This window comes from Mesocricetus auratus, unplaced genomic scaffold (genome assembly GCF_017639785.1).
Source record: "Mesocricetus auratus isolate SY011 unplaced genomic scaffold, BCM_Maur_2.0 Super-Scaffold_100027, whole genome shotgun sequence".
NCBI lineage: Eukaryota > Metazoa > Chordata > Mammalia > Rodentia > Cricetidae > Mesocricetus > Mesocricetus auratus.
In genome coordinates this window covers 5,811,300-5,838,439 of record NW_024429208.1, presented here as the reverse complement: position 1 = coordinate 5,838,439, position 27,140 = coordinate 5,811,300, and the positions used below count along the sequence as shown (strand labels likewise).

At 51.8% G+C, this 27,140-nt stretch overlaps 1 protein-coding gene, 1 non-coding gene and 1 pseudogene across 3 annotated transcripts in view; 1 reads left to right on the top strand and 2 right to left on the bottom strand.

Moving 5' to 3' along the window:
- The window catches only part of Tbc1d22b (TBC1 domain family member 22B), a 43,288-nt gene extending 16,234 nt beyond the window's left edge, over positions 1–27,054 (bottom strand). Inside the window, exons 1-8 of one of the 2 annotated variants that reach the window (XM_005084917.4) lie at positions 26,850–27,054; positions 14,988–15,044; positions 10,391–10,698; positions 8,014–8,193; positions 7,023–7,093; positions 5,784–5,912; positions 4,155–4,220; positions 1,180–1,294 (exon numbers count right to left, since the gene is read on the bottom strand). In XM_005084917.4, the coding sequence (XP_005084974.1) occupies positions 1,180–1,294; positions 4,155–4,220; positions 5,784–5,912; positions 7,023–7,093; positions 8,014–8,193; positions 10,391–10,698; positions 14,988–15,044; positions 26,850–26,905 (982 nt within the window). In that variant the 5' untranslated portion in view covers positions 26,906–27,054. The remainder of the gene's footprint in view (positions 1–1,179; positions 1,295–4,154; positions 4,221–5,783; positions 5,913–7,022; positions 7,094–8,013; positions 8,194–10,390; positions 10,699–14,987; positions 15,045–26,849) is intronic. The other variant, XM_013124371.3, reaches the window with a different exon arrangement.
- LOC121134424 lies at positions 1,251–1,432 on the bottom strand. Its single transcript, XR_005871497.1, has one exon. It is a non-coding gene; the product is annotated as a U2 spliceosomal RNA (small nuclear RNA).
- LOC110343672 lies at positions 18,111–19,379 on the top strand (annotated as a pseudogene).
- Positions 27,055–27,140: the final 86 nt, after the last annotated feature.

The following is a 27,140-nucleotide window of genomic DNA, read 5'->3' as shown; positions in this document are numbered from 1 at the left end:
ACAAGTGCACACACACAATAGTCAATTTTAAAATGTTTTAAAGAAGAATCATCGAGGACCTGGAACTGCACTGCCTACTTTGGCATGGAGGACTGTGCAGGCAGTGCCATTGGACGTCAAGGATAAGACTCTAAGTTCAGCTGTGATCAAGTCACCAGAAGGGCAACGCACCAAGGTCAGAGGGTGTGCCCTGGAGTTTGGGAAGCTCATTAAGCCACTCGCCCTTGGATCTTCCAACCTGTAAGACAGGTTGAGACATCCAGCTTCCAGAGCTGCCGGGACCTCTGAGACCCACGGGTATGTCACAGCACTTTGCAGGTGCTGGCTGACAGCTGTAGAAAGGGAGAGGGAGTTCCGGGGTCCCTCCCGGTGTTCTTTTCTGCAGGTGAGGAGTTTCTGCTTGTTCTTTGATCTTTGAGACAGGGCTGCACTATGCAGTCCAGGCTAGCACTTGCCACCCTCCTGCCTTGCACTGAGATTACACATGGGCCACCTGACTGCCGCTTCTCATATCTGGATCCCACATAAGCCTCTCTCTGTTCACCGGACAAAGAGAACAGCCCTGGGCACACATGGATTTTTTAAGCATAGCAACTGAGGAGACTCAAGGGGAAAAACAGACTCCTTGGTTTCTTTTAAGAGTCTGCTTGACTGAGCTGGAGGAAGAGGCTGGGGCGATGTGCGGGGAAGTCCCAGCATGCTCTCCACAATGACAAGAGCCCAGCAGGGTCAGGGCAGGAGAGTGGGGAGACTGGGGTCCCAGCACCTTCAGGCCCGCTCCATCCTCCAGCATCCCCTGCGTGCCCACACCCTACTCCTGAGATCCAGCATGGATGCTGGTACTTAATCTCAAATGCCCACATGGGCACTGGGTCTGAGACACATTTGGAGAATCCTAAAAATAACCCAATGAAACCATCAAGCTATGTGCTCATGAGAACAGACGTGCGCCTGCTGGGCTGCTGTTGTGAGGAGCAGGTCTTTGGAGGTGAGATTTGTGATCATCTCAAGAGAGAAACTCCAGGACGCCGCCGCCGCTGCCCAGATAGCTGTGGGTATAGAAAAAGGGCGGCCTGTCTCGTTCTTAGCAAGACCCTGCCACCAGCGGCACACTTGGGAAACAAACAGCAGATGGCAGACAGGAAAGCAACAGTGTATTCACATGGTTGTGCTTCTTACCCACATATTCCGAGAGGAAGACGACAAAGAACGGAGTGACCAGGTCGTTAATTCCCTGGACATAGCCGCTGGCGGGGTGTCGGATGGCCCAGATAAAGAGAATTCTTTCAAATATCTAGGGAGACGAGAAGGGAAGGAGTGTTAATCTTCGCACACACTCCTTCCTCCACTCACTCACTCCGCCACTTATCTTGGGATTAACTGATAAGAACAGATACTACACTTGATCTTAGCCAAAAGGCCGAGAAGCGATCTTGGGATTAGTGAAAAGCTTTAGGAAAATTTAAAATGCTGTGGGACCAATAGGGAGAAACAGAGAGAGCTTGGGACACGTGAGTTGTTCTGCTCAATGCTCCTCTGTCTTTTCAGTATCTGGTGGTCATGACATATAAACAGGGAACAATGGTGATGGGGATTACAATCTCAACTGCTTCTCTAGTTCCGGGAGTAAGGTATTTCACATGCCCGCTCTGCTGTCTCTTTCTAAATCTTCCTTAATGACTGAGGAATCAGAGGAATCCACTGTGAGAGGGAAGAGGTCAAGATTCAGTTCTGGGGGCTGAAGACATGGCCCCCAACCATCAGCGACTTCAGGGGATCCAATGCCCTCTTCTGACGGCCATGGACAGCAGGCACGCATGTGGGAACACAAACACAGGCAGCAAGACACCCACACACACAATAAAATCTTAAAGATAAAGACACAGTGCTTTCTGGTCCGGTCTGACGAGGACTGCTGACAATCTGTTTTCACAGGAAGTCCTCTGCGCATCAGGACATCCCCACACATGTGCTGGGGAAAGTCTGACAAGATGGATCTGCAGGTAAAGATCTTCATCACTAAACCTGGCAACCTGAGTTTGGTCCCTAGGACCCACATGGCGAAAGGAGAAGGTGATGCCTGGCAACCTGAGTTTGGTCCCCACACACATGCCCATGTGTCCTCTGCGTGGTGTCCTTGTTTATGGACCTCTCTGAGGGGGTCCTCTTGCTCTGCCCTCTCTGTCCTCTGTGAAGGGCATCTTCTTGCACTCTGTCCCCTATTGCTAAAGGACCCCCTTCCCACCCTCTCAAAAATGTAGCCCAGGCTAGACCCACTGTGTTCTGGAAAAACGGCAAGAATTCCCAGGTGTACTATTTTCTTCCATCTGTCACCTGCATCTATCTAGTGCCTCGTGTGGAACACTTGTCTAGCACATGAGGCCCTGGGTTTGATCCCCAGTGTCACAAAAGCAAACAACTGTCTCCAGGTCAGCCTTCTGGAAGGACTTTTCCATGGCCAACCTCACGGAAGCTGGCTGCTCACGGCAGGCGAGTAGCAGCGCTCTTCAGGAGAACGAGTGACGTAGACGCACTGGGAGAACGCAGGCTCTGTGCCACAGGAGGGGCCTGCAGGCACTGCCCCATCAGGAGAAGAGGGTGGACGCAGGGCTTCCCACACCTAGCTCCTCCGCTAGCGGGGCAAGTCAGACTCCAGCGTCAGCATCAGGGCTGGGCTAGCTCTCTGTGCCTCCGCTGCTTAAGATGACAACATCCCTCACACAGGGTGATGCAAGACTGAAGGGAAGGGTGTGGCCTTCACTCCTGGGAGCCAGGTTCCACTCGCAAGCGGCGCCTGTTGAGCCGCTATTCACGTGTCTACGGTGAGAGCGGGCACACGGGAGAGAAGGAACGGCAGGAAGAGCGGGCACACGGGAGAGAAGGAACGGCAGGGAGAGCGGGCACACGGGAGAGAAGGAACGGCAGGGAGAGCGGGCACACGGGAGAGAACGGCAGGGCCCTGACCATCTCAAGGTGGAAGGAGGAGAAAGTGGAGTGGAGGAAGGGACGGCATCTCAGCTCTCTGCACTGCATCTCTAGGTGAGAGAACGACACTCCCGCAGTCTTCCCTTTGGTGTGGGAGGCTACGATGGAGCCCAGCAGGAGAGACATCACACTTAAATGGAGCCGCGGATATCATCCAAAGCCACGGATCACTCCTCCCTCCGCCCCTCTCTATTATCAAGAGAACGGAAAGCTCACTTCAAAGTCCCCGATGCCTGTGACCTGACTGCAGCGCAACTGCAAGGAAGCTGCTGCTCTCACGGGGTGAGCATCTCCGCTCAAGGCATGCTAAAGTCCCACTGGAACCTTCCATGGGCTTCATTAACTTGAGGTCTTGAAACATCACTGCCAATGTCACTTCTGGACTTAGTTCCAAAGGAATTAAAAACAGGGCCGACAACATATTTGCAAGCCCGTGCTCATTACTGCATTAACCACCACAGCCAAAAGGGACAAGCAACCCACGTATCTACACTTATGTGACGGAACATGTAAAAAGTCATGGGTGGGTGGAGGGGTGGCTCAGTGGGTAAAGCTACACCTGCTGACGAGACTGACGACAGGACCCACACAGTGGGAGGAGAAAACCAACCCTGGTCAGTGGTTCCCTGCCTCCACACACAAACCACGGTGTGCCCTCCACAATGCAAACAAACAAATGCAATAAAAATGTCTAATGAAGGCACTTCTGACACTGAATTCAGCAGGACACAGAATGATAAATATTGTATAACTCTACTTAGTTGAGGTATCTAGAGTGGTTACATCCACAGGCAAGAATAGAACGATGATGGCAGAGGGAAGGGGACTGTTATTTAATGGGCACTGAATTAATTTGGGAAAACTGAAAAACATCTGGAAACAGATGGAGGTGATGACCACAGAACAAGCCGACATGCAGTGCCCTGGTTAGGTGCTTCATGTGTCCCATCACAGTTAAAGAAAATCATCATCATCCCGGCTTTAAAGAGCAGGGCAAACCCAGGAACAGGCTTTAAGTGCGAGGCTGACTGCCTCCAGCTTCCGGGGGAAGCGCTACTTGGTACCCAGGCTGAAGGGCAGCTGAGAGTGCGTGAGGCCGTGGACGTGAGGAAACAAGCAGGAGCCACGGCCTGGGCAGGGGAAGGAGCAGACAGCAGGGACCCACTCACCTCCTGGACGAGTGGCTGTTGGAACAAGGGAATCAGAGGGTTCGTCCTTGGGATGTCAATGTGAATCTGAAAAACAGAAGGCACAGCCTAGACCTGAGGCCACAGTGTCTAAGGCGCCAGAGTCACGCGGAACTCAGAGCGCAGACAAAACCCCGCTAGATCCACCGAGGAGGAGTATGTCCCCTGTAAGCCACAGCGCAGACAGGAAACACCCCAAATAAGCACCTAATCCAACAGAACAGGCTTCTCCCCTGAAGCAGCCCCAGCTCTCCTCTGGATCTCTGGATTAAATCTGGGATGGTACCTGTTTACCAGACATGACCAAGTGTGTACCCCTTTCAGGATCTTAGTTATCCACAGATCCTGAGAGTCTGGGGTGGTGGTACATGCCTGTGTTCCCAGCACTCGGGAGGCTGAGGCCCAGGTTGGAGGCTGGCTTGGAAGACAATGTAAGTTCAAGGCCAGCCTAGACAACCTAGTGAAACCCCGTCTCAGAGACCAAACTGGGTGTGGGTGTAACAGTGACTACAGCACTCCTGGAATCTCAGGACCTGAGATATAGAGGCAGGAGTTTGAGGCCAGCAGTGAGTTAGACAAACCAGTAATACATAGCAAGACCCTGTCTAAACAACAAACAAAACCCACAACTACTGCTACAAATGAAAAGAGCCCCCACTGTTGCTAAAAACGTGCTAAAACAGGAACAGGACGGACTGCTCACGGGGCCAGAGAGTGAGGAAAAGTCAGGGCAGCTGGCCTCCAGCAAGAGTGAGGCGCTCACTTCTGCCACCCAGGAGGTCCCTGTACTTAGCAGCGGCTCTGAGGCCGTTCCAACGCCCAGGCTGACGTCCTAAAGACTGTGTCCAATTAAAAGAGGTGTGTGGGGGGGGCTGGAGAGATGGCTCAGTGGTTAAGAGCACTGACTGTTCTTCCAGAGGTCCAGAGTTCAATTCCCAGCATCCACATGGTGGCTCACAACCACCTTGAATGAGATCTGGTGCCTGGCATGCAGGCAGAAGACTGTATACACAATACATAAATAAATAAAAAATATTTAAAAAAAGAGGTGTGTGTGTGTGTGTGTGAGTGATTTGTACACACATGGAAGATGAGAGAGCACCACCACTGACCAGTGCTAAAAAACACATCTATCTAAAGATATAAGTAGCACGTACCCATAACCCCAACAATCAGGAAGCTGAGGCAGGTTCAAAGTCAGCCTGAGCCACTGAGTGAGGTGCTGTCTCAGAGAAAAAAAAATCAGCAGTGGCTTGGCAGTTAAGAGCATTTGCTGCTCTTCCTGAAGACCCAAGTCTGGTTTTCAGACCCATGTCGGGCAACTCACAACAGTTTCTAACTCCAGCTCCAAGGATCCAACACCCTCTTCTGGCTTCCATGGCACCTGAACTCATATCCACACACATGCACACACATACACATAGATAAAAATGAAAATGAATTTTAAATGCACACAGCGTATGTGTGCACATGCACGGTAAGTTCTATTTTAAATCCGGAATCGGAGCTGCTGAATGGGAAGAGGGAAGGGAGTTCCAGACACACAGGACATGTAAATGCACAGGCAAGCGGCCCAGGGGCACAGACGCCAGCAGACCACAGAGAGCTTACCTGTCTGTAGGTGTCTTGGTGATGCTCCTCGTTCCGAGAGTCGTAATACTGCTCAATGAAGCCAAAGTACTCCTCCCTCTTCCGCTGCAGGGTCAACTTCCGCCGCTCAGTGTTTGCCGGGAGATAGCCCTAAAGACAACACCACCCGTCAGAGGGTGGCTGAAAACCACCAAGGAACAGAAAGAAGACTGGAGAGAACAAGGCAGGTCCCTTGTGGTCCAAGGTAGTGGACCCTGGGTGGCAGGTGAAGGGAGGCCAGCTTTCCAGACTTGGACCCTGGGTGGCAGGTGAAGGGGGGCCAGCTTTCCAGACTTGGACCCTGGGTGGCAGGTGAAGGGGGGCCAGCTTTCCAGACTTGGACCCTGGGTGGCAGGTGAAGGGGGGCCAGCTTTCCAGACTTGGCTATTGCTCTGGACACACACCTCACACTGGGCGGCTCCTAGAGTTAGCACCACTAAGCAGTAGATGGAGGTCAGCGGAGGGAGCTGGACCCGAGTCACAGTCTCCAAGGGAATTACAAGGATCTGTCTACTTCTGTGACTCGTCTTGGTACGGATCACACGCTCTTTTCCAGTGTAACACTGGGAACCACAGCCCGGCAGGCTGAAGCAGAGTCAAAAGCCTGGGACAGAACTGGCAGCTTCTGGTCTCTTTCCCAGCCTGGATCCCATTCTTACTCCTAAATATCCTGTTCCCTTTCTGCTTGCCAAATTCATTCTGAGCCGCATCTGAACTTGCTAGGAGTGGCAGAGGCACTGGGGGGAGGGGACAGTGACAAGAGACCCTCCCTGTCAAGGCATTATATAGTGCATTCCATAGTGAGTGCTTGGAGAACAGGCACAGGGGCTTGACGGATCTGGGGTATGCACACAGCAAACAGGCCTTTGGACACCTTTACTAAATGATGGAACAGATTTCAGAGGCTCAAAATCAAGCAGGAGCTGTTACGGTGAAAGTGAGCCCAGTTCAGCTTCTGAGAGGCCGGCAAACTGACCTTTCAGAGCTGGGAGAAGGACTTCGAACACTCAGGCCAGCGCTGGGGTCCTCCTGCTCAACTAGATCCCTCCCCACTGTTAAGACAGTGACATTGTGACCACAGGAGCCAGCGCCTGACCTCCACATATGGCTGGAGGAATACGCTCACGGGCAGGTGTGGGAATAAACACTCAAGCCCAGACCAACCTTGGCAGGCAGGGCCGTGTGAGGCCCACAATTCTCCTCTTTGTGGGTGGAACTCACCGACAGCAGTCTCCAGGTGACGGGTCGAACTTCCCTGGGAACCCCTGGCCAACTCCACTTCCTCAACTCATCTACAGGCAGAAAAGTCTCACTGAAAGAGGTTTCCCCACAAAGGCCCCAAACAAACCTTGGCCAGATGCCTCCCACCACTGAGTATCATCACCACCCCCACCTAAAGACAGGCAGGGAAGGCTCCAGACCACGGCCCCGAGCCGCAGGAGGCCCAGGGCACCTGCAGCAGTCATCTCTCAGAGCAGCTGTGGCTGTGTGGAGGGAACCATGGAGCTGGCCTGGCCTAGCTGCCTTGAGAGGCACGCATCCAACATCTTTCAGGTTAGAGCCCCTGACTCCTGAGGCACTGAGTGCCCTTCCATTCCTGAGAGACCAAGGCACGCCGTCAGGCAGTGAAGCATTCGGGCCACCAGTGTATCTCTGTTTCCTAGATGTCACAGAAGCACACAGGAGTCTGACAGGACAACTGGTCTGAGACATGAGTCTCACGTACCCTATGTAGCTTGCAACACAGCTTGTAAACGTTGTACCCTGGCAACCACCACTGCATTCGGTTTCTGATAAGGGAATAGAAATTCTGATTGCTTGCAATAAACTTGCCACAGCCCCAGTCCTGCTGTGATCCCTCCAACCCGACCCAGTCAAGATCCATTTCTCTTTGTCCACATCAGGTAACCTTGGCCCAGTAAGTAAGCACTGGTGCTCACTGATGTGGGCTTGTGTGGGAACCCCGGGGGGGGAGCAGAGAAGGAGCTGGCGTAGGTGCTCCATGGTCTGCATGGGGACCCCAGTGTCAGCCATATTGACTCTGGTCCCTAACTTCTGATAACAGACTTCTATTGAAATACCCGTGCACCACTGCACCGGCACCGCACTGAGGGCTGCCAGAAAGCAGAAGGTGGCAGAGGGTAGAAGTTTCTACCCTCTGAGGACCCAGTCACCATGGCGCCTATCTTGCCCAGGACTTTCGGGAACTCACCTAAGTCGGTGTTGTGGCTGGAGAGTAGCTGCCGGAACTTTTCTAGGCGGGTTTTCTCCCGGACTGTCATTGGAGGGGCCCCGGAAGCATTCTGGTCAGAGATCCGGGCAACAAGGGGGATGATGGGCCGCAGAGGGAGAGATTGCTGTTTGTGGAGTGGGTTCCTCAGGCATGTGTCACCTGAGGGGAGTTGAAGAGAGAGAACTGTGTGGGACGGTCATGGATCAGACATCCTAGCGACTGCTTGGGCGATGGTGTGGTGCCTTCTCCAGGACAGGGGCTGGGCCCGGGGCACTGCCTGAGGATCCAGCTGAGGGTCCTCAAGAGGGTGAGGCCAGCAGGGCTCTACTCCCATGCAGATGACAGCTGTGGCCAACTGACTGTCCCGGGGCCAGCCAACTCCAGATGCTGCAGTAAGTTCTGAGAATGTGTGTGGTGAAACCAGAGAAACTCCTCCTTTTTGCCTCAACCTGGACCTCTCCGCACTGTCTCGGGGAGTGTGGTGGCCACCCAGCCTAAGGCAGAGGGTTCCTTGCCCCTCCGCACACCAGAGTGCATGAAAGGCTAAGCCCTGACCCCACAGAGCACTGGCTGCCTCTACATCCAGGTCCAACCGCAGTCTGCCTTGGCCCACCAAGAGCCAGCCCTTTGAGGCGGGTAGGGAGCTCCGGCTTCAGGCAACCCAGTGCTGAGCACTCGTTGCTCTGTGCTCCACGTCTCCACTCAGTGAACCAGCTCTGGATTCTGCTGAGCATTACCACTGACTGAAGCAGCGGGAGCAGCAGGAGCTCTGTGCCCTGCTGTGGATGGTCTAATGGGGGGGGGGGGGTGCAGGACTAGCATTCACTTGCTACGTAGAAGGCACCATGCTGCCCATTTCAGCATGCTCTCCCAAATGACCCCTATGATGCCTGCTAAGAATGGATAGCTCTGTTACAGAATGAACTCAGCTGGGGAAGCGGAGGAGATGCCTTGGAGCTGTCTGACTCCTCCACTCTAATTAATTGCCACAAAAATTTTTGAGGACAGACCTCTCAAGGCTGGGTCACATTCCTCAATATCTGGGCCTTAAAATGCAAACAGTAAACCCTGAACAGGAACTAGCCAGCATGGCGGAAGCTTCCGACAGCTGCCACAGGCACTGGCTGGGATGCCCACAGTAACAAGCGGAGCCTAGAGAACGCAAGCCTTGCAGCAAAGCTTAGACAGGTGGACATTAGCACCCACTGTTGACAGACAGATGCATACTGAGGGGACCTCCCCAGGGGGACATATGGGGGACCTGGGTGCACAAGGTAGCCTGCAGGGATCATGGCAGGGGCCTTCCTGTCACTGGGAACCTCGGTCATAGCCTGAGCCACCTGGTCAATCAATGCTGAATGCCTGTCTCAGACTGGCACTGAGGGTTCAGGCTGACTGACCCTGTGTCAGCAAAGGCAAATGACAGAATTGCAGTAAAGACCCTACCTACGGTTAAGTTGCATGGCCTCGTGAGAGATCTGAGCTGTGAAAGAAACTCAGAGCCTGAGGGAGGCCACACTCTGGGGCTTTGACATCCTCCATCCTTTATGCCCACGGCCTGTGAGCCTTTGTAAATGTAACCAGGACAAGGACGCTTCCCTGGCCAGCTCAGAGTAGCCGACTTGCTTGCACAAAACCCTTTGGAGCACCATTAAACACAGCAATGAGTCCTTAAATGTACACAGGAAGTCACCAGACATCCAAAACCACCATCATCCCCAGTAGTAACTGAGGCCAGTTTCCAAGATTAAGAAAACAAAACAGCCGGGTGGTGGTGGCTCACAGCTTTAACCCCAACACTTAGGAGGCAGAGGTAGGTGGATCCCTGTGAGTTCAAGGCCAGCCTGCACAGAGAAACCCTGTCTGAAGCGGAGGAGGGGGTGGGGACGGGGGTGGGGAGGTAAGAAACAAGACAAATAGATCTTTCCCCCCCTGCCACCTGGTGGGCAGTGACTGTCAGGTGGCTGTGACCTGGTCCCCAACACATGCTTTTTGAGTCACAGAAACAGGGAAAAGGCCTCCAGAGGTGGGCAGCTGTCCCCAGGGCTGAGGAGGTAAACCATTTGTGAACTCAGTCACTGACCCCTTTAAATACATTTGGTCAGTTCTTGTACCCCTGACCAGGCCTAGAGCAATGTGAAACAACCTCCCAGGGAAAGCTGTGGGTGCAGCTGCAGGAAGGGAGAAGAGGAGAGAAGGCAGGGCAGTTTCTATGCTGGGGAGTAAAGGCCCAGAGGGAAGGGCAGGGACGCCAGGCACCGTTAGGCTTGCAGGTGTCTACTTCAGGCTCGCAGGAACGACTTTTTCTCTAGCTGCCCTCTACTGAGAGGCTGAGGCTATGGGGGCGGGCACTCACTGGAGTTGCGGGACAGCTGGGCGTCACTGCTGGACTTTATGACCTGGTAGCTGGCGGGGACGTCTGATGTTGTCGACTGCGACCGTTCGGGTTTTACCCTCAGCTTGCTGTGGTTCTCTAGGACTTGGGCCGCAGTTGCCAAAGCCACTTTTGAGTTCAGGGTTTGGAAAGGAGGCGAGGAAAAGCCATCTTCCTCGTCATCGCCTATGTCCCAGGCGTCACTGGTATTCCGGGCAAACTCGTGGAAACTGGAGGCCTTCTTGCTCTTTAGAGGAACTGAGTTGACTTTTGACCGTTCTTTGATGAAGCTTCAAGAAAGGAGACGGCATTACTGAGCAATGTGACACACCTGACCACCTTTGTTAGCATTTGTCATACAACAACGTGACCAACTACCCGTCCCCCACTCAGAGCCACTACTCATCCAGGGCCTCCCACAGATGCAGAGCCAGGGCCATCGGCTCTCCACACGCTTACTTCCCAGCATCCTCCAATTCACGAAACCATCCAGACAGTCTAAGCTAAGAGAAGTGAGGCAGACATGCCATGCTCCTAGCTGCCCCATAGCCCTCCTGGTCACGGTGCCCTCAAGGTTCCAGGTAGTAGGGCCTCCCTCTGTCCGAGTCACTGAGTGACAAAGCAGACCACAGCCTGCCCTCCACCCTGGTCCCACCCCACTTCGGACACACATAAGCAAGCACTAAGCCTTAACTGTAGATCCATGAGGTGTCAAGTGGATTCGTTATGCCACCGTAAGCTAGAGTTGCCGTTGGAGTAGGATGTAGGCTACGGGCAGGGATTCGGGATGGGGGGTGGGAGTGTGAGGGGGAGGGTGTAATGTTAACTGTCCAAACACAGAGCACTAAGTCTCAGAACGAAAGGACTCCTCTCAAAATCTGAGCTTGGTGCTGCTCGGGGATTGTTCCCTCTTCTAAAACACAATTAACTTGAGACTTCAGAGGACTGAGTCACGTCAAAGTCTACAATGCATGGGAACTGGCCACGGTGGGTAAAACATCACTCACCCCTCAGCGAGGCAGGCCACTCCAGACAGCAGAACAGGCTGTGCCACAGAGCTAGTCCCACTCCTAAGATCCTCTCTCCAGGGGCCTCACCTCTGACCTCCTCAGACACTCGTGACCTGCACTCGTGACTACACACACACACACACACACAGTTACACACAGCCACACACACACAGTTACACAGCCACATACACACAGTTACACAGCCACATACACACAGTTACACAGCCACACGTAGTTATACAGCCACACACACACAGTTACACAGCCACACACACAGTTACACACAGTCACACACACAGTTACACACAGTCACACACACACAGTCACACACAGTTACACAGCCACACACACACAGTCACACACACACAGTTACACACAGTCACACACAGTTACACACAGTCACACACACACAGTCACACACAGTTACACAGCCACACACTCACAGTCACACACACACAGTTACACAGACAGCCACACAGCCACACACACAGCCACACATACACAGTTACACACAGTCACACACACAGTTACACATAGTCACACACATATAGTCACACACACAGTTACACATAGTCTCACACACACATAGTCACACACACAGTCACACACAGTTACACAGACAGACACACAGCCACACACACACAGTTACACAGACACACACACAGTTACAGCCACACACAACCACACACAGTCACACACACAGTCACACACACACAGTTACACATCCACCCACACACAGCGTTACACAGCCACACACACAGAGTTACAGCCACACACAACCACACACAGTCACACACAAACACACAGAGACACACATATGCAGTCACATACAGTCACACCACACAAAGCCACACACACACAGTTACACAGCCACACACATAACACACACACACTGTCACACACAAACACACTTGCACAACCACATACAGTCATGCCACACACACAGAGTCACACACACAACACCATACACAGAGAAAATTTAATGACTAATAATAAATCTTTGGGGCAGGAGAGACAGCCCAGTGGTTAAGAGCACTTGCAGAGGACCCAAGTTCTGTCCCCAGCACCCACACAGTGACTCACAACCATCTGAGCTCCAGTTTCAGGGGCTCTGATGCCTTCTTCTGGCCTCTTCAGCCACTAAACACAAAAAATATGGTGCAAATACATTCATGGAAGCAAACACTCATACACATAAAAAAAACCTTCAGGAAATGAATCAAAAAAAAAAGAACAAGAAAATCTAGGTGGCAATAAAAACACAATAATGACACATTTGAGTGAGACTTAGTGAAGGACATTTTGAAAAAGAGTGGCCGTGGGTTATATTGTTATATAAAAAGCTGTTGTTTTATCATTTGACAACACTGCCCTGTTTCACTGCAACAGCTGTTCTGCCTATCGAATTGTTTTGTTTGACACATAGTCCATACATGTTTAGGAGGACATGTAGAATAGAATTATATTAGAAAAATATAGCATTGGTTAACTGATGTAAAGTGACAAACAAATCCATTCCCTTTGAAGCCTCATGTGGCTTCATGTGAACTATGCTGTAACCTGGGAGTGGCCCAGCCACATTTAGAAGCCTGTCATACCAGCAAGTGGCTGATGGGGCTGCTCAGCAGTAACACTGGTTTCATTTGAGCTATAAAAGTTATTGCAGGCGACATTGGCACTAATAGTAATAATTTAGCAAATTGGAGTCAGTATCCACGTGTCCGTGGATGACTTAGTGTGCTCATGCAGTTGAGACAATTAAGACCGGATGTAGCGGCTTCTCCTATGACGGAGAGTAACCACGCGCTGATTAATGAAGGTACACGGCTGAGCAGAGAAAGCTATCAAAGCGGCCAAACAAAGGTGCTAAAACAAGGGCGATAAATGTTTTACGGCAACAATGTGGGCTTGTAAAACAGTCTGGTGCTCCCCTCATGGTGCCCCATGATTGAGACTACTAATCCTGAGCCAGCACACGCGTGAGCCAAATCATTCTGATGTGTGAAGCCAAGTGAAGTATGACTCTGTGAAGTGACCAGGAAGTACCCTGGGTTTTACATTAACAAGTAAGAAAACAAAGCTATTAAGAGTTTGCTGGACAGTCGGGGACAGGGTCATATTCCTGAAGATCTGCCCTCAATACAGAACACGGGAAACTCAGTTGACGGGCACAGTAAAGCGAGTGACCAGGACCCAAGCACAGAGTCTGAGCACAAAAGTGTACCCACTGCCTACAGAATGCGTGGATGGTAGATTTACATGCTAACCACCTGGCTCTCCGGCAACTATAAAACTAGCTGGATGGGATCTACTGGGATGCTTCTGTGACAGTAACAGAACACTCAACTGCAATGCGTAAATGGGATGGGGCATGCTGTCGGCCACTGGACGGTCACCCCCGGTCTCTGGCCTTCCCAGGAGCTGCAGCCATTTGTCACAGCCCTGGGCATGTCACCTCACTACCAAGTTCAAAAGGAAGCAGGAGGCAGGGGTACAGCTGCCAAAAGTGCCTCTTTCATAGAGTTCACAAACTTCACTCATACTGTCTGTCTGTCTCATTAAAAAAGCTTTCGTGGGGCTGGAGAGAAGGCTCAGCTAAGAGTGATTACTGCTCTCAGACGACCTGAGTTGGCCCAGGTCTGGCGGATGACCACTGCCTGTAACTTCCGGCAGAATTTACACTATGCAATGGTAACATGACGGAAAATGAAGCACTTGAGTGTGTGTGTGCGTGCATGCAGAGTCCTGGCTGAGTATGTGCAAGGCCCTAGAGAGGAGGAGAGGGAGGAAGGGGTAAAGGGAGAAAGATTCAAGGCATACGTTGGTGCATGCCCATCATCTCAGCCCTTGGAAGGCTGAGGCAGGAGGGATCAGACTGCAAAACCAGCTTGGGTTACACCGTAGGAGCCTGTCTCAAGACTTGTCCCTTATGGGGCTGGAGAGGTGGCTTAGAGGTTAAGGATACTTGCTCTTGCGGAGGACCTGAGTTTGGTTCCCAGCACCCACATGGTGACTCCCAATCACCTGCAACTCCAGTTCCAGGGATCCAATGCTTTCTTATGCACCCACAGACGTACATGATCATGCATGCAGGCAAACGCCCATACGTACAAATTAAATTTTTTTTAGACTGCCCCTTTGCCAGGTGGTGGTGGTGGTGGTGGCAGTGGTGGCAGCAGCGCACGCCTTTGATCCCAGCACTTGGGATGCACAGGCAGGAAGATCTCTGAGAGTTCAAGGTCAGCCTGGTCTACAGAGAGACTTCCAGGACAGCCAAGGCAACACTGAGAAACCCTGTCTTGAAGAAACAAAAACAAAACAAAACAGAAAAACCCTGCCAGGACAGTGGTGCACGCCCTTAAAATCCAGCACTCTGGAGGCAGAGGGAGGTTGCTCTCTGTGCGTTCACAGCCAAACTGGCTTACACAGTGAGAATCTTCCTAGTGAGAAGATTGCTCCTGAAAACATGGCAGAGAGGCGGGTGGAGAGGCCAGACAGGAAACATCACCTCAGCAACTGAGGGGGGAGTGGGAGAGGGAGAAGACAGCGAAGGCCAGGTGCTGACTTACTTTTTGGTGAGCCGAGGATCCAGAGGAGGGTGCTGAGCTCCATACACAGGCTGAATGCTAAAAGCAGGGGACACAAGTTTAGTGAGGAAGCTAAATGCACCAGTCGAGAACCTGATGTCACACCAAACTCGTGGGACTTGGAAAATAGCCCGCTTCCAAGAATGACACCTAAGTCATTCCAGAAGACGGTAGCCTACCCTTCCAGAAGGCTCTAAATGATGCTCATTTTCCCTGGGGAAGTATCAGTGCCTTAGCGTTCCCGCCCAGCAGGCAGTCCTATCCAACGCAGCACAGGCCCGGCAGATGCCTTGGCTGGTAAGTGTTTGCCAACCACGTCCAATGACCAGTCTAACTTATGGGCAGCAGGCATCACTGGGAGAGGCCTGCTCTTATCTGAAGGGAGGCGGAAGAGCAGGGGACTGAGGGCAGAGAGGAAGCAGGGGCTGGAGGAGAGGCAGGAGGGGATGCTGCAGCCTCAAAGTATCGTAGGAGAGAAGAATTTGTTTTGTTTTGTTTTGTTTTTCCAGGCAGGGTTTCTCTGTGGCTTTGGAGCCTGTCCTAGAACTCACTCTGTAGACCAGGCTGGCCTTGAACTCACAGAGATTCGCCTGCCTCTGCCTCCCGAGTGCTGGGGTTAAAGGCATTCGCCGCCAACGTCCAGCAAGAAGGATTTTTTTTAAAGTGGCTCTTCTCACTTCAAATGGTCTAATTAAAAAAAAAAATCACAGTTAGGCAATGGTGGTACATGCCTTTAATCCCAACGGAGACAGATCTCTCAGTCTAAGGTCTACAGAGCCTGCCTGGTCTACAGAGCGAGTTCCAGGACAGCCAGGGATACACAGAGAAACCCTGTCTCAGAAAACAAACATAAAAATTAAAAGAAAGATAGATCTCTCACTGTTGTGCCCAGCCATTTGGGTTGAGCTGATTCCAGACGCAGCCGAGCTGACTAGTAAGACTAGCCTCACAGATGCAGAACTGTAGCATAATGGCTCCATATATTTTGTAAAGCTAATAAAATTAAGCTGTGTTCACATATTTGCATCTATGGTACGGGACACACCAGGGGCTGTGCTTTGGTGGTAAGGCTGCAGACTGGGGCAGGCCGCAGGGAGAGTACTCTCCCTGCAAACCTTGTGCCTTTCTGGGGTAGGCGCTTCTGCAGGCATCACCTTTACAGGACACGAACCAAGCAATCCTGAAAGCCTTGAGAGGCTTGGCTCAGCCCAGGGATTGGTGAGCAGGCTGTGGGTGGGACGGAACACCAGAGAACTCCACCCGGCACACTGCCAGGAGACCCTGGCTTGCTTCCTGCCTCCCTGTTTATAGTTTAATCCTCACCCAGTGTTTAGGAAACACAACAGGTTTACCAAGTCTCTTTTTCAGACTTTACTTTTTTTTTTTTTTTTTTTGAGGCAGGGTTTCTCTGTGTAGCTTTGGAGCCTGTCCTGGAACTGTAGACCAGGCTGGCCTCAAACTCACAGAGATCGCCTCCCTCACCCTCCCAAGGAGTGCTGGGATTAAAGGTGTTTACCACAACCACCCGGTTGGACTTACTTATTTTCATTCATGTATCTGCCTGTGTGCCTGTATGAGCGTGTATGTACCCCATGCATGCATGCAGTGCCCTCAGAGGCCGGAAGAGGGCATAAGATCCTCTGGGACTGGAGTTAAAGATTTTTGAACAGCCTGGTGCACAAGGTGGCTTTTCCTACCTGTCACACTAGGAGGAGGAGAAGTATTCAGGGGTCAGGATGACTCCTTGGAAAACTGATTCCTTGTCCCCAACACTGGCTATCCCCTGACCTGAGGATGTGAGGAGTCAGACCACAGGAGGCCAACACTAGGCCCCTTGCAGCTTCAAGGAGCCCAGGTAGCCCCTGGAGCCGTCTTGCAAGCCATGGCTGCCATCCAGCACCAGACTCCACACCGGTCCTGATGTGATGGAAACTCCCTTACGTCAAAAAAAGGCAGCAGTAAGCTGAGCAGTGGTGGCACGATCCTTTAATCCCAGCACTCCTCGGGAGGCTGAGGCAGGCAGATTTCTGTGAGTTTGAGGCCAGCCTGGCCTACAGTTCAGGACAGGCTCCAAAGCTACACAGAGACACCCTGTCTCAAAAACCAAAACAAATAAACAAACAAAACCAGATAGTTTGAACCTCATTGGGTGCTGTGAACTGAGCAGGCGCTCTGTGGGAGCGGTGAGCCATCTCTCCAGCCAAGTTCACCAGCACTCTGCTTCTTAGGACAGGAAATCCTTAAGATGTTTTCAGATAAGAGTGTGGGTGGAAGCCGGGCGTTGGTGGCGCACGCCTTTAATCCCAGCACTCGAGAGGCAGAGGCAGGCGGATCTCTGTGAGTTCGAGGCTAGCCTGGTCTACAAGAGCAAGTTCCAGGACAGCCTCCAAAGCCACAGAGAAACCCTGTCTCGAAAAAAGCCAAAAAAAAAAAAAAAAAAAAAGAGTGTGGGTGGATCAATCATTTCCGCATGATACCCTTTTCACTTCTCAGAGTAGCATGTAAGATGTTAGATACCATTGTGGCAGTTTCAAACAAAGTGTCCACACTGTTTCTTTTAGTTCAGAAGGAATCTTCTCCCGTGTGAGTCTCAGTTCTGGACATTCTGGACCTTTTCAGCTGTAAGAATGTAACTCCCTGAGCCTCTCTGGAAGATTACAAAGTCATTCATCCCATAGGCTGCCACTGAAGCACTAACCCTGAAAGGCTACGGTGATATGTGTGTTCCTGGCATTTCCCAAGCACAGGAGGACAGGAAAAAGCCTATCAGTACCAGAGTACTGGGAAAGTCTGGGTCACAGAGAGGGAGGGGAAGGCTTAGACAAAAACAAAAATTAAAACACAACCACAGATACCCAGAAGGCCATGGGTTTGCATTTTAACATTTTCAGATTCTCGGACTCCAGCATTTGAACTCTCAAGTCCTAAGCCCTCAGAGTCAAACATTAAAAGCCAAACAAGGCAGGAGGCTCCCACCAGGTCAGTCAGGGCAGCTGCCTGGATAAAACAGTAAGATCCTTGGAGTCTCTCGAGAAAAGGCAGACCTAATGTATGGGCCTGCAGGCCAGAGGCCGTTGGCCATGAGCAGGAGGAGAGTTCTCAAAGATGTTGGCTGATGCGCTGGCACAGCCAGAAAGGCTGCGATACATGACGGCCTCGGCAGCGGAGGCAGCGGAGCCCAAACTCAATCTGTTAGCACGTTCTAGAACTACACCAGGGTTAGCAGAAGTGGGAAACTTTGTATAATAAATCAGTTTGCCGAACCTCAACAAAGACGGGTGGGAAGTTAGCAAAGGAGAAATGACGATTATCACAGCCGCTGGGTGAAGACAGGCTACAAGAGCAGGAGAGCAAAGGTGTCCATTGCTGACTGCAGAGAGACGGCTCAGTGGTTCACAGTGCTGACTGCTCTTCCAAAGGTCATGGGTTCAATTCCCAGCACCCATATAGTAGCTCAAAATCCCATTTTCAGAAGACTGGGCACCCTTTTGTGTCCCAGACATATACATGAAATAATTTTAAAAAAAACATTTAGTATAAAGCCAGGCATTGGTGGCACATGCCTTTAATCCCAGTACTCAGGAGGCAGAGGCAGGAGGATCTCTGTGAGCCCTAGGCCAGCCTGGTCTACAGAGTGAGTTCCAGGACAGCATCCAAAACAATACAGAGAAACCCTGTCTCGAAAAACAAAAAACAAAACAAAACAAAAAATTTAGTATAGTAACTCACCTATGAGCATGCGCTAACCAGGCCCGTGAGAGCCCCACTCAATACCTGGGAAAGCTGGCCTCCACTACACTTTTAAATAGACATTCATCATTGCAGGGTTAGGGTAGGTGACGGAGTACACTTGTAGTTCTGTAACTTGGGAAAGCTGAGGCTAGCCTTGGCTACACGGAGTATACCAGGCCAGCCTGGACTACAGTATGAGATGTTTTTGCTCGAAGTGTAAAAGCGTTCTGCCGGGTTCTGGTCCAGTTAGGACACAGCAGCTGGGGAGTTGGTGCCAGCTGTCTCTCCCTGTGTGAACACGGTACGGACCAAAGCAAACTACATCCCAGGAGCCTACAGAAAAGTGGTGGCTTCTTGAGCCCCAGGAAGGCGCTTGGCTCCTCCGCCTGTCACCAATGCTTCATGGTGTTCGTCGAGAAAACCTGGAAAAAGTATGCGGGAGGGAATCCAGTTTGTGTGCCCAACTCCAAAGAGGCACTGGCGGACTCTCCAGGCTGTCCCTAAGGACTGAGAGGCGCGCTCCTGAAGAAGAGTGGAGCACAGGCTTAGGAGCAGAAGCGTGCCCTTTGCCACCTGATCACAGAAGATGAAAATGAATTGAACAAACTCATCTCCACTCTACTTAGGGATTCTGGGATGTAAATTTGGGTAGATGTGTTTGTTCAATTGGCTTGCTGAATAGGCATTTAGCTAAGGGGGGGCACTAAAATTTAGCCATTCAAAAGCAACTGGCTATAAAAAGGGAGAATTTTTATAATTTGTAAATTATAATCGCATACTTGACTTTATATGTCATATGCTGCTTCTTTTACCACTATTTTCAGACAACAAAGCAAAGTGCAGGTAAAAAACAACAAACACCCATGAAGTAAAGGGTGTGGCCTCATTTCAACAGCTGCCACGTTCCCAGCCCCTGGGGAACACGGGGTACAGGGAGACCACGGTGTCCACCACCCCCACAGTCCTCTCGTACCCCACTTCCGCCATGCTAGCCATCCCTAAGGTACAGGCAGGGCCCTGCCGTCCATCCCGCTCTTCCTTCCCAACTGCTCTCTCCTTGCTGTCTGTGGGCTGTGTGTGCCGACTCTGCCTGTAAGCGCGGGTGCCGTGCCACGTAGGTGGAGGTCAGGGAACAATTTTCAGGGATCGCTCCTTCCACCGTGGGCTCCGGGGATCACACCCAGGCTGTCAGGTCTGTGGGAACAAGTCTCTTTCCCACGGAGTCTGATCACCAGACCTAATTAATCCTAATTAACGTCTATGTGTCTTTCTTCTTCTCCCTCCTCCTCCTCCTCCTCCTCCTCCTCCTCCTCCTCCTCCTCCTCCTCCTCCTCCTCCTCCTCCATTTCTTGTGATGCTGGGAGATCAAGGGCTTCAGCTCCAGAGGCAAGCACCCTAACCTGAGCTCCAGGCTCAGCCAGATCACCCCACAGCTGACGGTTCTCACTTAGCCACACGTTTCCACCCAGCCCCACGTCTACTTTATCTGATTACAGATGTGACATATGCTTAGTGGAAAAACCGGAAAGCCGGTCATTTGTTGATCTTCAGCAGGGGAAGCACCAGTGCTGAGCAGATTTTTAGCTTCTAGAAGGCTGTGGTTCTCTGTCTGTGGCTCCTCACAGCGTGGTAAAAAGCAGCACACACCAGCAGGCACTTACCATCCTGAGTGGGTATGGTCAGAAGTCACAGATCTGGGCTCTACCTAAGCTGGCCCGCTGCCGCCCGGAGAACAGCACACATGCTCTGAACAGACAGCATGAAGCCAAGGGGCTAGCCTCTGCCACGCTCTGAGAAGACAAGCACACAGAAAGCGTTGCCAGGGCTGTCTTACCCAGTTGCAATGGTGCGAAAGCCTTGGTGGGAAACCCAGCAGGTGTCTGGTGCAGACACAGAAGCTGGGCAAACACGGAACAGAAGTGACCGTGTTAAATGCCAAGACATTTGGCAACAGGACTCCATTCACACGGATGCTCTGTGGAAATCTTCCAGACCCCAAGGTTCCTGTTTCAGCTATAATTCAGTACTTTCCATTCACTTTATCAGCAAAAAAATCTCCAAGCCCCAAATGGGACACCATAGATCTACCCGGACAAATCCCAGCCACTATACTGGGATCAGATTCCTAAATGCCATGCAAAATGACCGAGCTACAGGAGAGATTGTATTTAAGAATGCACGGGTGACCATGTACTTTAAGACTGGCCACTTTTCTCAACTCTTCCTTCTTTTTCCAGTGTGGGGCACAGAGCCCCGTGCTGAGTGGACCACCGCATCCGAAGCTTCTCAGGAACACCGTTTCCCTAGCTCACCTAGGCCACAGTGTTCCTGAACTCCTGATCCTCCTGCCTCCACGGCACACATTCTAAGATTCCAGACAGTGGTGGCCAGCACCTCAACTTCTCTTAACACTAATAATGACTCCGTGACTTTTTGGGAGGGGACTCGTGTAGCATAGGGTGACCTCTAATTGCACATGTAGCTGACCGTCCTGCCTCACCTCCCCAGCGCTGTGATTAAAAGCCTGCACCCCCACCCCCTCCACACATGGCACACCACCCAAGTACTCTCCCGGCTGAGGCACATCCCCAGCCCCTGGTGACTTCAGCAACAAGCATTTGGGGGCTGGAGAGATGGCTCAGCTGCTAAGAGCACTGCTGCTCTTCAAGAAGACCTAGACTCAAATCCCAGCGCCCACTTGGTGGCTCACTACTGTCTGTAGCTCCGGTTCCAGAGGATCCAGCGCCCTCTCTGACCTCCGTGGGCACTGCAAGCTCATGATGCGCAGACACACACAGGAAAAGCACCCACACACAGAAAATAAAAATAAATAAAATCTCAAAAAAAATTACTAAAGGTATTTTGCTTACAGGAAAGCGAAGCTGCTCCAGCAGGCCTGGAGATAAGCGTATGGGGTGAGCCAGCAGCTCCCGCCTGTCTCCTACACCCTCATGACAAGTGTCCACATCCCTTGAGCTACAGAAGCTGCTCCCATAACAACCAGGACGGAGGGGAGTGAGCAGCACCGACAGGGACAGCACTGGGGCAAGGGGCCCTCACGTCTGCTCCACGACCTCCCTTCTGGCCTCACGTCTCTTATCTAAAGGATCTTAGGCTCAAGTTCGAGCACCCCGCAGTTTTGTTGCACTCAGCAGCTAACCGGAGCAGGTGATTTGCTAGTTTCAAAGGGACAACACAGAAGAGCTATCTTCTGTCCCAGCCCTCAGAGCTGCCCAGCAATCTGTCATCCCTGGTGAGTGGGAGCCGATGAAATGCCATGCTCAGCTTCAGAATTGGTCCAGACCTCACAGCTCCTTCAACCCAAGCCTCTCGTTCCCATTCCGTAGATAAGGAAATCAAGTATGGCGGAGCTCGGTATTTTGTTGTAAAACTTGACATGGTGGTTTGAGTCGGGATAGCCCCATAGACTCATGTGTTTGAAAGCTTGGCTACAGGGGAGTAGCACTATGAGGAGGTGTGGCCTTGTTGAAGGAAGTACGTCAGTGTGGGGGCAGGCTCTGAGGTCTCGGAAGCTCAGACTTGTCAGCGTGTCACAGTCTCCTGCTGCCTGGGGATCACGGCGTAGAACTCTCAGTGCCTTCCATGGCTGCCTGCACACCACCATGCTTCCCATGACGGTAATAGACTAACCCCCTGAAACTATAAGCCACCACCTCAATTAAACGTTTTCCTTTCTAAGAGTTGCTGGGAGCCAGGTGGTGGTTGTGCACGCTTTGAATCCCAGCGCTCTTTTGCTTGTTTGCTGTTTCTCTTTCGAGACAGGGTTGCTCCGTAGCTTTGGATCCTGTCTTAGAACCAGCTCTGTAGACCAGGCTGGCCCCTAACTCACAGAGATCCGCCTGCCTCTGCCTCCCGAGTGCTGGATTAAAGGTGCGCCACCACCGCCCGGCACCAGTGTTCATGCTGATGAGGATTAAAATGAAAAGAAGCAAGGTGAGCCAGGAGAAACACGACACAGACAGACTGAAGAGAAGGGGCACCAGAGAGTGTGGTGGAGGCACACCTCCTCAAAGGACACAAACAGGTCTAAAAAAGTGCTGACTGCAGCCGGGCGTTGGTGGCGCACGCCTTTAATCCCAGCACTCGGGAGGCAGAGGCAGGTGGATCTCTGTGAGTTCGAGGCCAGCCTGGTCTACAAAAGCTAGTTCCAGGACAGCCTCCAAAGCCACAGAAAAACCCTGTCTCGAAAAACCAAAAAAAAAAAAAAAAAAAAAAGTACTGACTGCTAAATGGAATAAAGGGAGTGGTGACTTCAGGGCGAGACCCCATCCAAGGTTCCAACTTGTGAAAAGCACTTAAAGAAAAGCTTAGGTCGAGACATGGTGGTGCACATCTTTAACCCCCAATACTCAGAAGAAACAGGCAAATGTATCTCTGAATTTGAGGCCAGCCTGGCCAAGTTTAGGTAGTGAAGGAGACCACTGAAAACAGAAAGCTGGTGAATAAATTTTTAGAAATATTTAAAAAGCCAGGCATAGTAGGAAGCCAGGGGAGACAGATGCCTCCCTCTGTAAGGTCAAGGACAGCCAGGAATACATAGTGAGACTCTGTCTCAAGACAAAGAAAGAAAATTTAGAGACTGCTTTGCTTGTTTTTATTTTGGGCTGTTCTAACAGAGTTCCTATTTATTGTCACTAAAGTCACTCCTTCTGGATCAAAGAATCTGGAAGTGACCGGCCACCGTGTGAACTTTTCTCACCTTTCACACTGTGGAGAGAAGCAGCCCCGCCTCTGCTCTGCTGGGAGCCTGTACAGGCTCATTCAGAAGAGTTCAGATGGCAAAGGTCTGTTCTGGAAGCAAAGCACCTTCTATGGATGTGAGCGCCCGCTCTTCCCAACGGCCCTGAGCTCTGGGCTCTCTGCTAAGAGGGCACAGGCACAATACTTCCCTCAGCAGACAAGGCATTAAAAATGCTATGCATCATGGCAACGTTTTTATGCTTCAATAATAAACAAACAACTAATACAGGGGGGAGCTGAGAAACATCCTTTTAATTGTTTACTTGCTCTAATAACAACAGTGCAATTAATAACGACTATTTATGGGGCAAATACAAAGTAATAAATAAACACTACCGTGTTTCTTTACAAATAGGGCATTTCATTTAGCCTTCACGGTAACCCTGAGGGAAGTATTTTTATTCCCAATTTCATAGATTAGGAAACTGAGGCCCAGACAGATTTGTCAATCATATGGGTAAGAGAATCTGAACACCAACAACAACAACATGGACTCCAAAGTTCTTGCCTCTACTGCTCTGTTTCAAAATAAAAAAAGAAGCCAGAGGTTTTGAAAAAACTGAAGATTCTTCCTGTAGAGCAAAAGTAATGTTTCAGGGCCATCAAGGTGGCTCAGCCCTGGGGCGTTGGTGGTGCACAACTTTAGCCCCAGCACTTGGGAGGCAGAGACAGGTGGATCTCTGAGTTCGAGGCCAGCCTGGTCTACAAAGTGAGTTTCAGAACAGCCAAAGCTACACAGAGAAACCCTGTCTCCAGAAACAAAAACAAAGCAAAAAGGATGGCTCGGTAGGCAAAGGTACCTCAGTTCGATCCCTACGATGCACATGGTAGAAGCAGAGAACTGACTCCCACAAACTGTCCTCTGACTTCCACATGAGCACTGTGGCATGCACACACCTGCACACACCCACACCTGCACAAACCCACACCTGCACACATCTGCACACACCTACACACACCTGCACACACACCTGCACACACCTACACACACATCTGCACACACCTACACACATATACCTGCACACACATACCTGCACACATCTGCACACACCTGCACACACACCTGCACACACACATACCTGCACACACGCACACACCCACACATCTGCACACACCTGCTCACACATACCTGCACACATCTGCACACACCTACACACACCTACACACACATACCTGCACACACCTGCACACACACCTGCACACACATACCTGCACACATCTGCACACACCTACACACACATCTGCACACACCTACACACGCCTGCACGCACCCACACACCCACACACCCGCGCACACCTGCACACACATACCTGCACACATCTGCACACACCTACACACACGCCTGCACACATACCTGCACATACACACACACATCTGCACACACATACCTGCACACATCTGCACACACCTGCACACACACCTGCACACACACATACCTGCACACACGCACACACCCACACATCTGCACACACCTGCTCACACATACCTGCACACATCTGCACACACCTACACACACCTACACACACATACCTGCACACACCTGCACACACACCTGCACACACATACCTGCACACATCTGCACACACCTACACACACATCTGCACACACCTACACACGCCTGCACGCACCCACACACCCACACACCCGCGCACACCTGCACACACATACCTGCACACATCTGCACACACCTACACACACGCCTGCACACATACCTGCACATACACACACACATCTGCACACACATACCTGCACACATCTGCACACACGCACACACATCTGCACACACAGACACACTAAATAAAATAGCAATAAATAAACAGTTATTTGAAATAGCACTTTAAAAAGCTGGCTTCCTATAGTCCAGTAGACGAAAATAAAGAAAACAAAAGACCATTAGTGCGTCACATCTGGCAGTCTGAAGGCACAAAGGTCACTCATCTCCCATTGTCCTCCTCGCCACTTCCTGATGTGACCATTTTTCCACTGATTATTATCTTAGCATACCAGAATGCAATGATCCCTCCACAGCAAACTCACAGAGAACAGTTGACACAGTCGGAGAACTCACTGGCACAGGAAGGAAGAGAAATCAGTGGCAGGAAGTGAGGCTTATCTAAAAACACAGTGTCACTGCACAATGTGTGGCCACCATAACCCCACGGCACTTTAATCCATTGCTGCCTTTGCCTCCCCAGGTATTATATTATATGTGCTGCTAAAATCTGGCTCCTAAACTTTCTCCATGTGTCTAACAAGTTCCACAGCCAATAAAGACTATCATTCCTCTTCTGCTTGAAGAAGGGGGCGGGATGGGGGCTGCAGCTCAGTGGTGAGGAGAGAGAACAGGAGGAGTCAGAAAAGAGAAGGTCCAGGAGTGGGGGAAGGAGGGGTGGGAGAGGGAGAGAGCGAAGGGGGTAGGGAGAGAAGGTAGGGGGAGGTCACAGGTCAAAGGATTACACCTGAAGGAAAGACAACAGGTGTGGGGACACAAACTCTAACACCAAGTAGCCTGTGGCAGGCAGAAATCTTAAATTCAGTAAACACACACTCCTTTCACTTCCCAAGCCACCACCCAAAACAAACTGAACCAGTAACCCAACAATGGATGGACAATTGCTCCGAGTGTCAACACACACCGAGAAGAGAAAGAAAAGCTAAGAAAGTAAGTTGCCTGGGAGGCCTGCTCTCCAGCAGAACCGGGGAATAAAAGGGTGTGATGCGGCTACACAAGAACAGTACTTCTCAGGGAGGAAGAAGTTAAACTGGATTGCACAAACGATTAGAAAATGCCAAGGGAGTTAACTTCACTCTCCATCCTGGGACCACCCTATAGGAATTTCTAACGCCAAAGGGCCAACTCAAGGCAAAGTAAGGTCAGGCTTTCCCGGCTCACGCCCCTGCAGGCCTGCCCCAGGCTCGCCCACCAGAACCCCTGGGGAGTCCACAGGGAAGACGGGAGGAACGTGTTGGGCTAGGGAGCCAGGGCCAAGGGCCACCCTCAGGCAAGCGGCCACCACGCTGTGGGAGACCCCTGAGGAGTTCTGCTGAAAGTGGGAAGCGGCTGTGCAGGTGGCCCTCCCGGGCCAGGCTGACAGCGGCAACTCCCCCAACTCCACCGCCCCTCGCACCGGGTCCCCGGACACCTCCCGGCTCAAGTTCCCCGCCCCCAGACCCTAGTCTGCACCCCACACCCAAGCCGGCCAGGCTCCTCTGAGACAGCTGCTCCAACCTGGGCTACCCCGACGCCAGCCCTCCGGCCTCGGGGGCGCCCCAGGCCCGCGGCATTCCGGGATCAGGATCCGGAAGGCTTGGGGTCCAGTCCCCCACTCCCCTCGGCGTCCTGGGCTCACCTCCCCGGCAGCTTGGCGCTCCTCTTCCAGAACTGCTTGCTGTTCTCGGCGGCCATCGCTCCGGCCCGGGGGAAGGCCTGGTCGGTGGGTCACGGGGGCGCCCCGCGACAGGCCCCCGGGACCCCGCAATCTGAGGGCCAGCCCAGGCCGCTTCCCCGCCGCCGGTCACCCGCTCCCAGCTCCTGGGGGCGCCATCTTGGATGTGGGCACTCCCCCCGCCCAGCGCCCTTGCCATTGGTGGGTTGAGCAGGCCGGTGGGCGGATGGACCAATGAGGATCCGGGATCCTGCG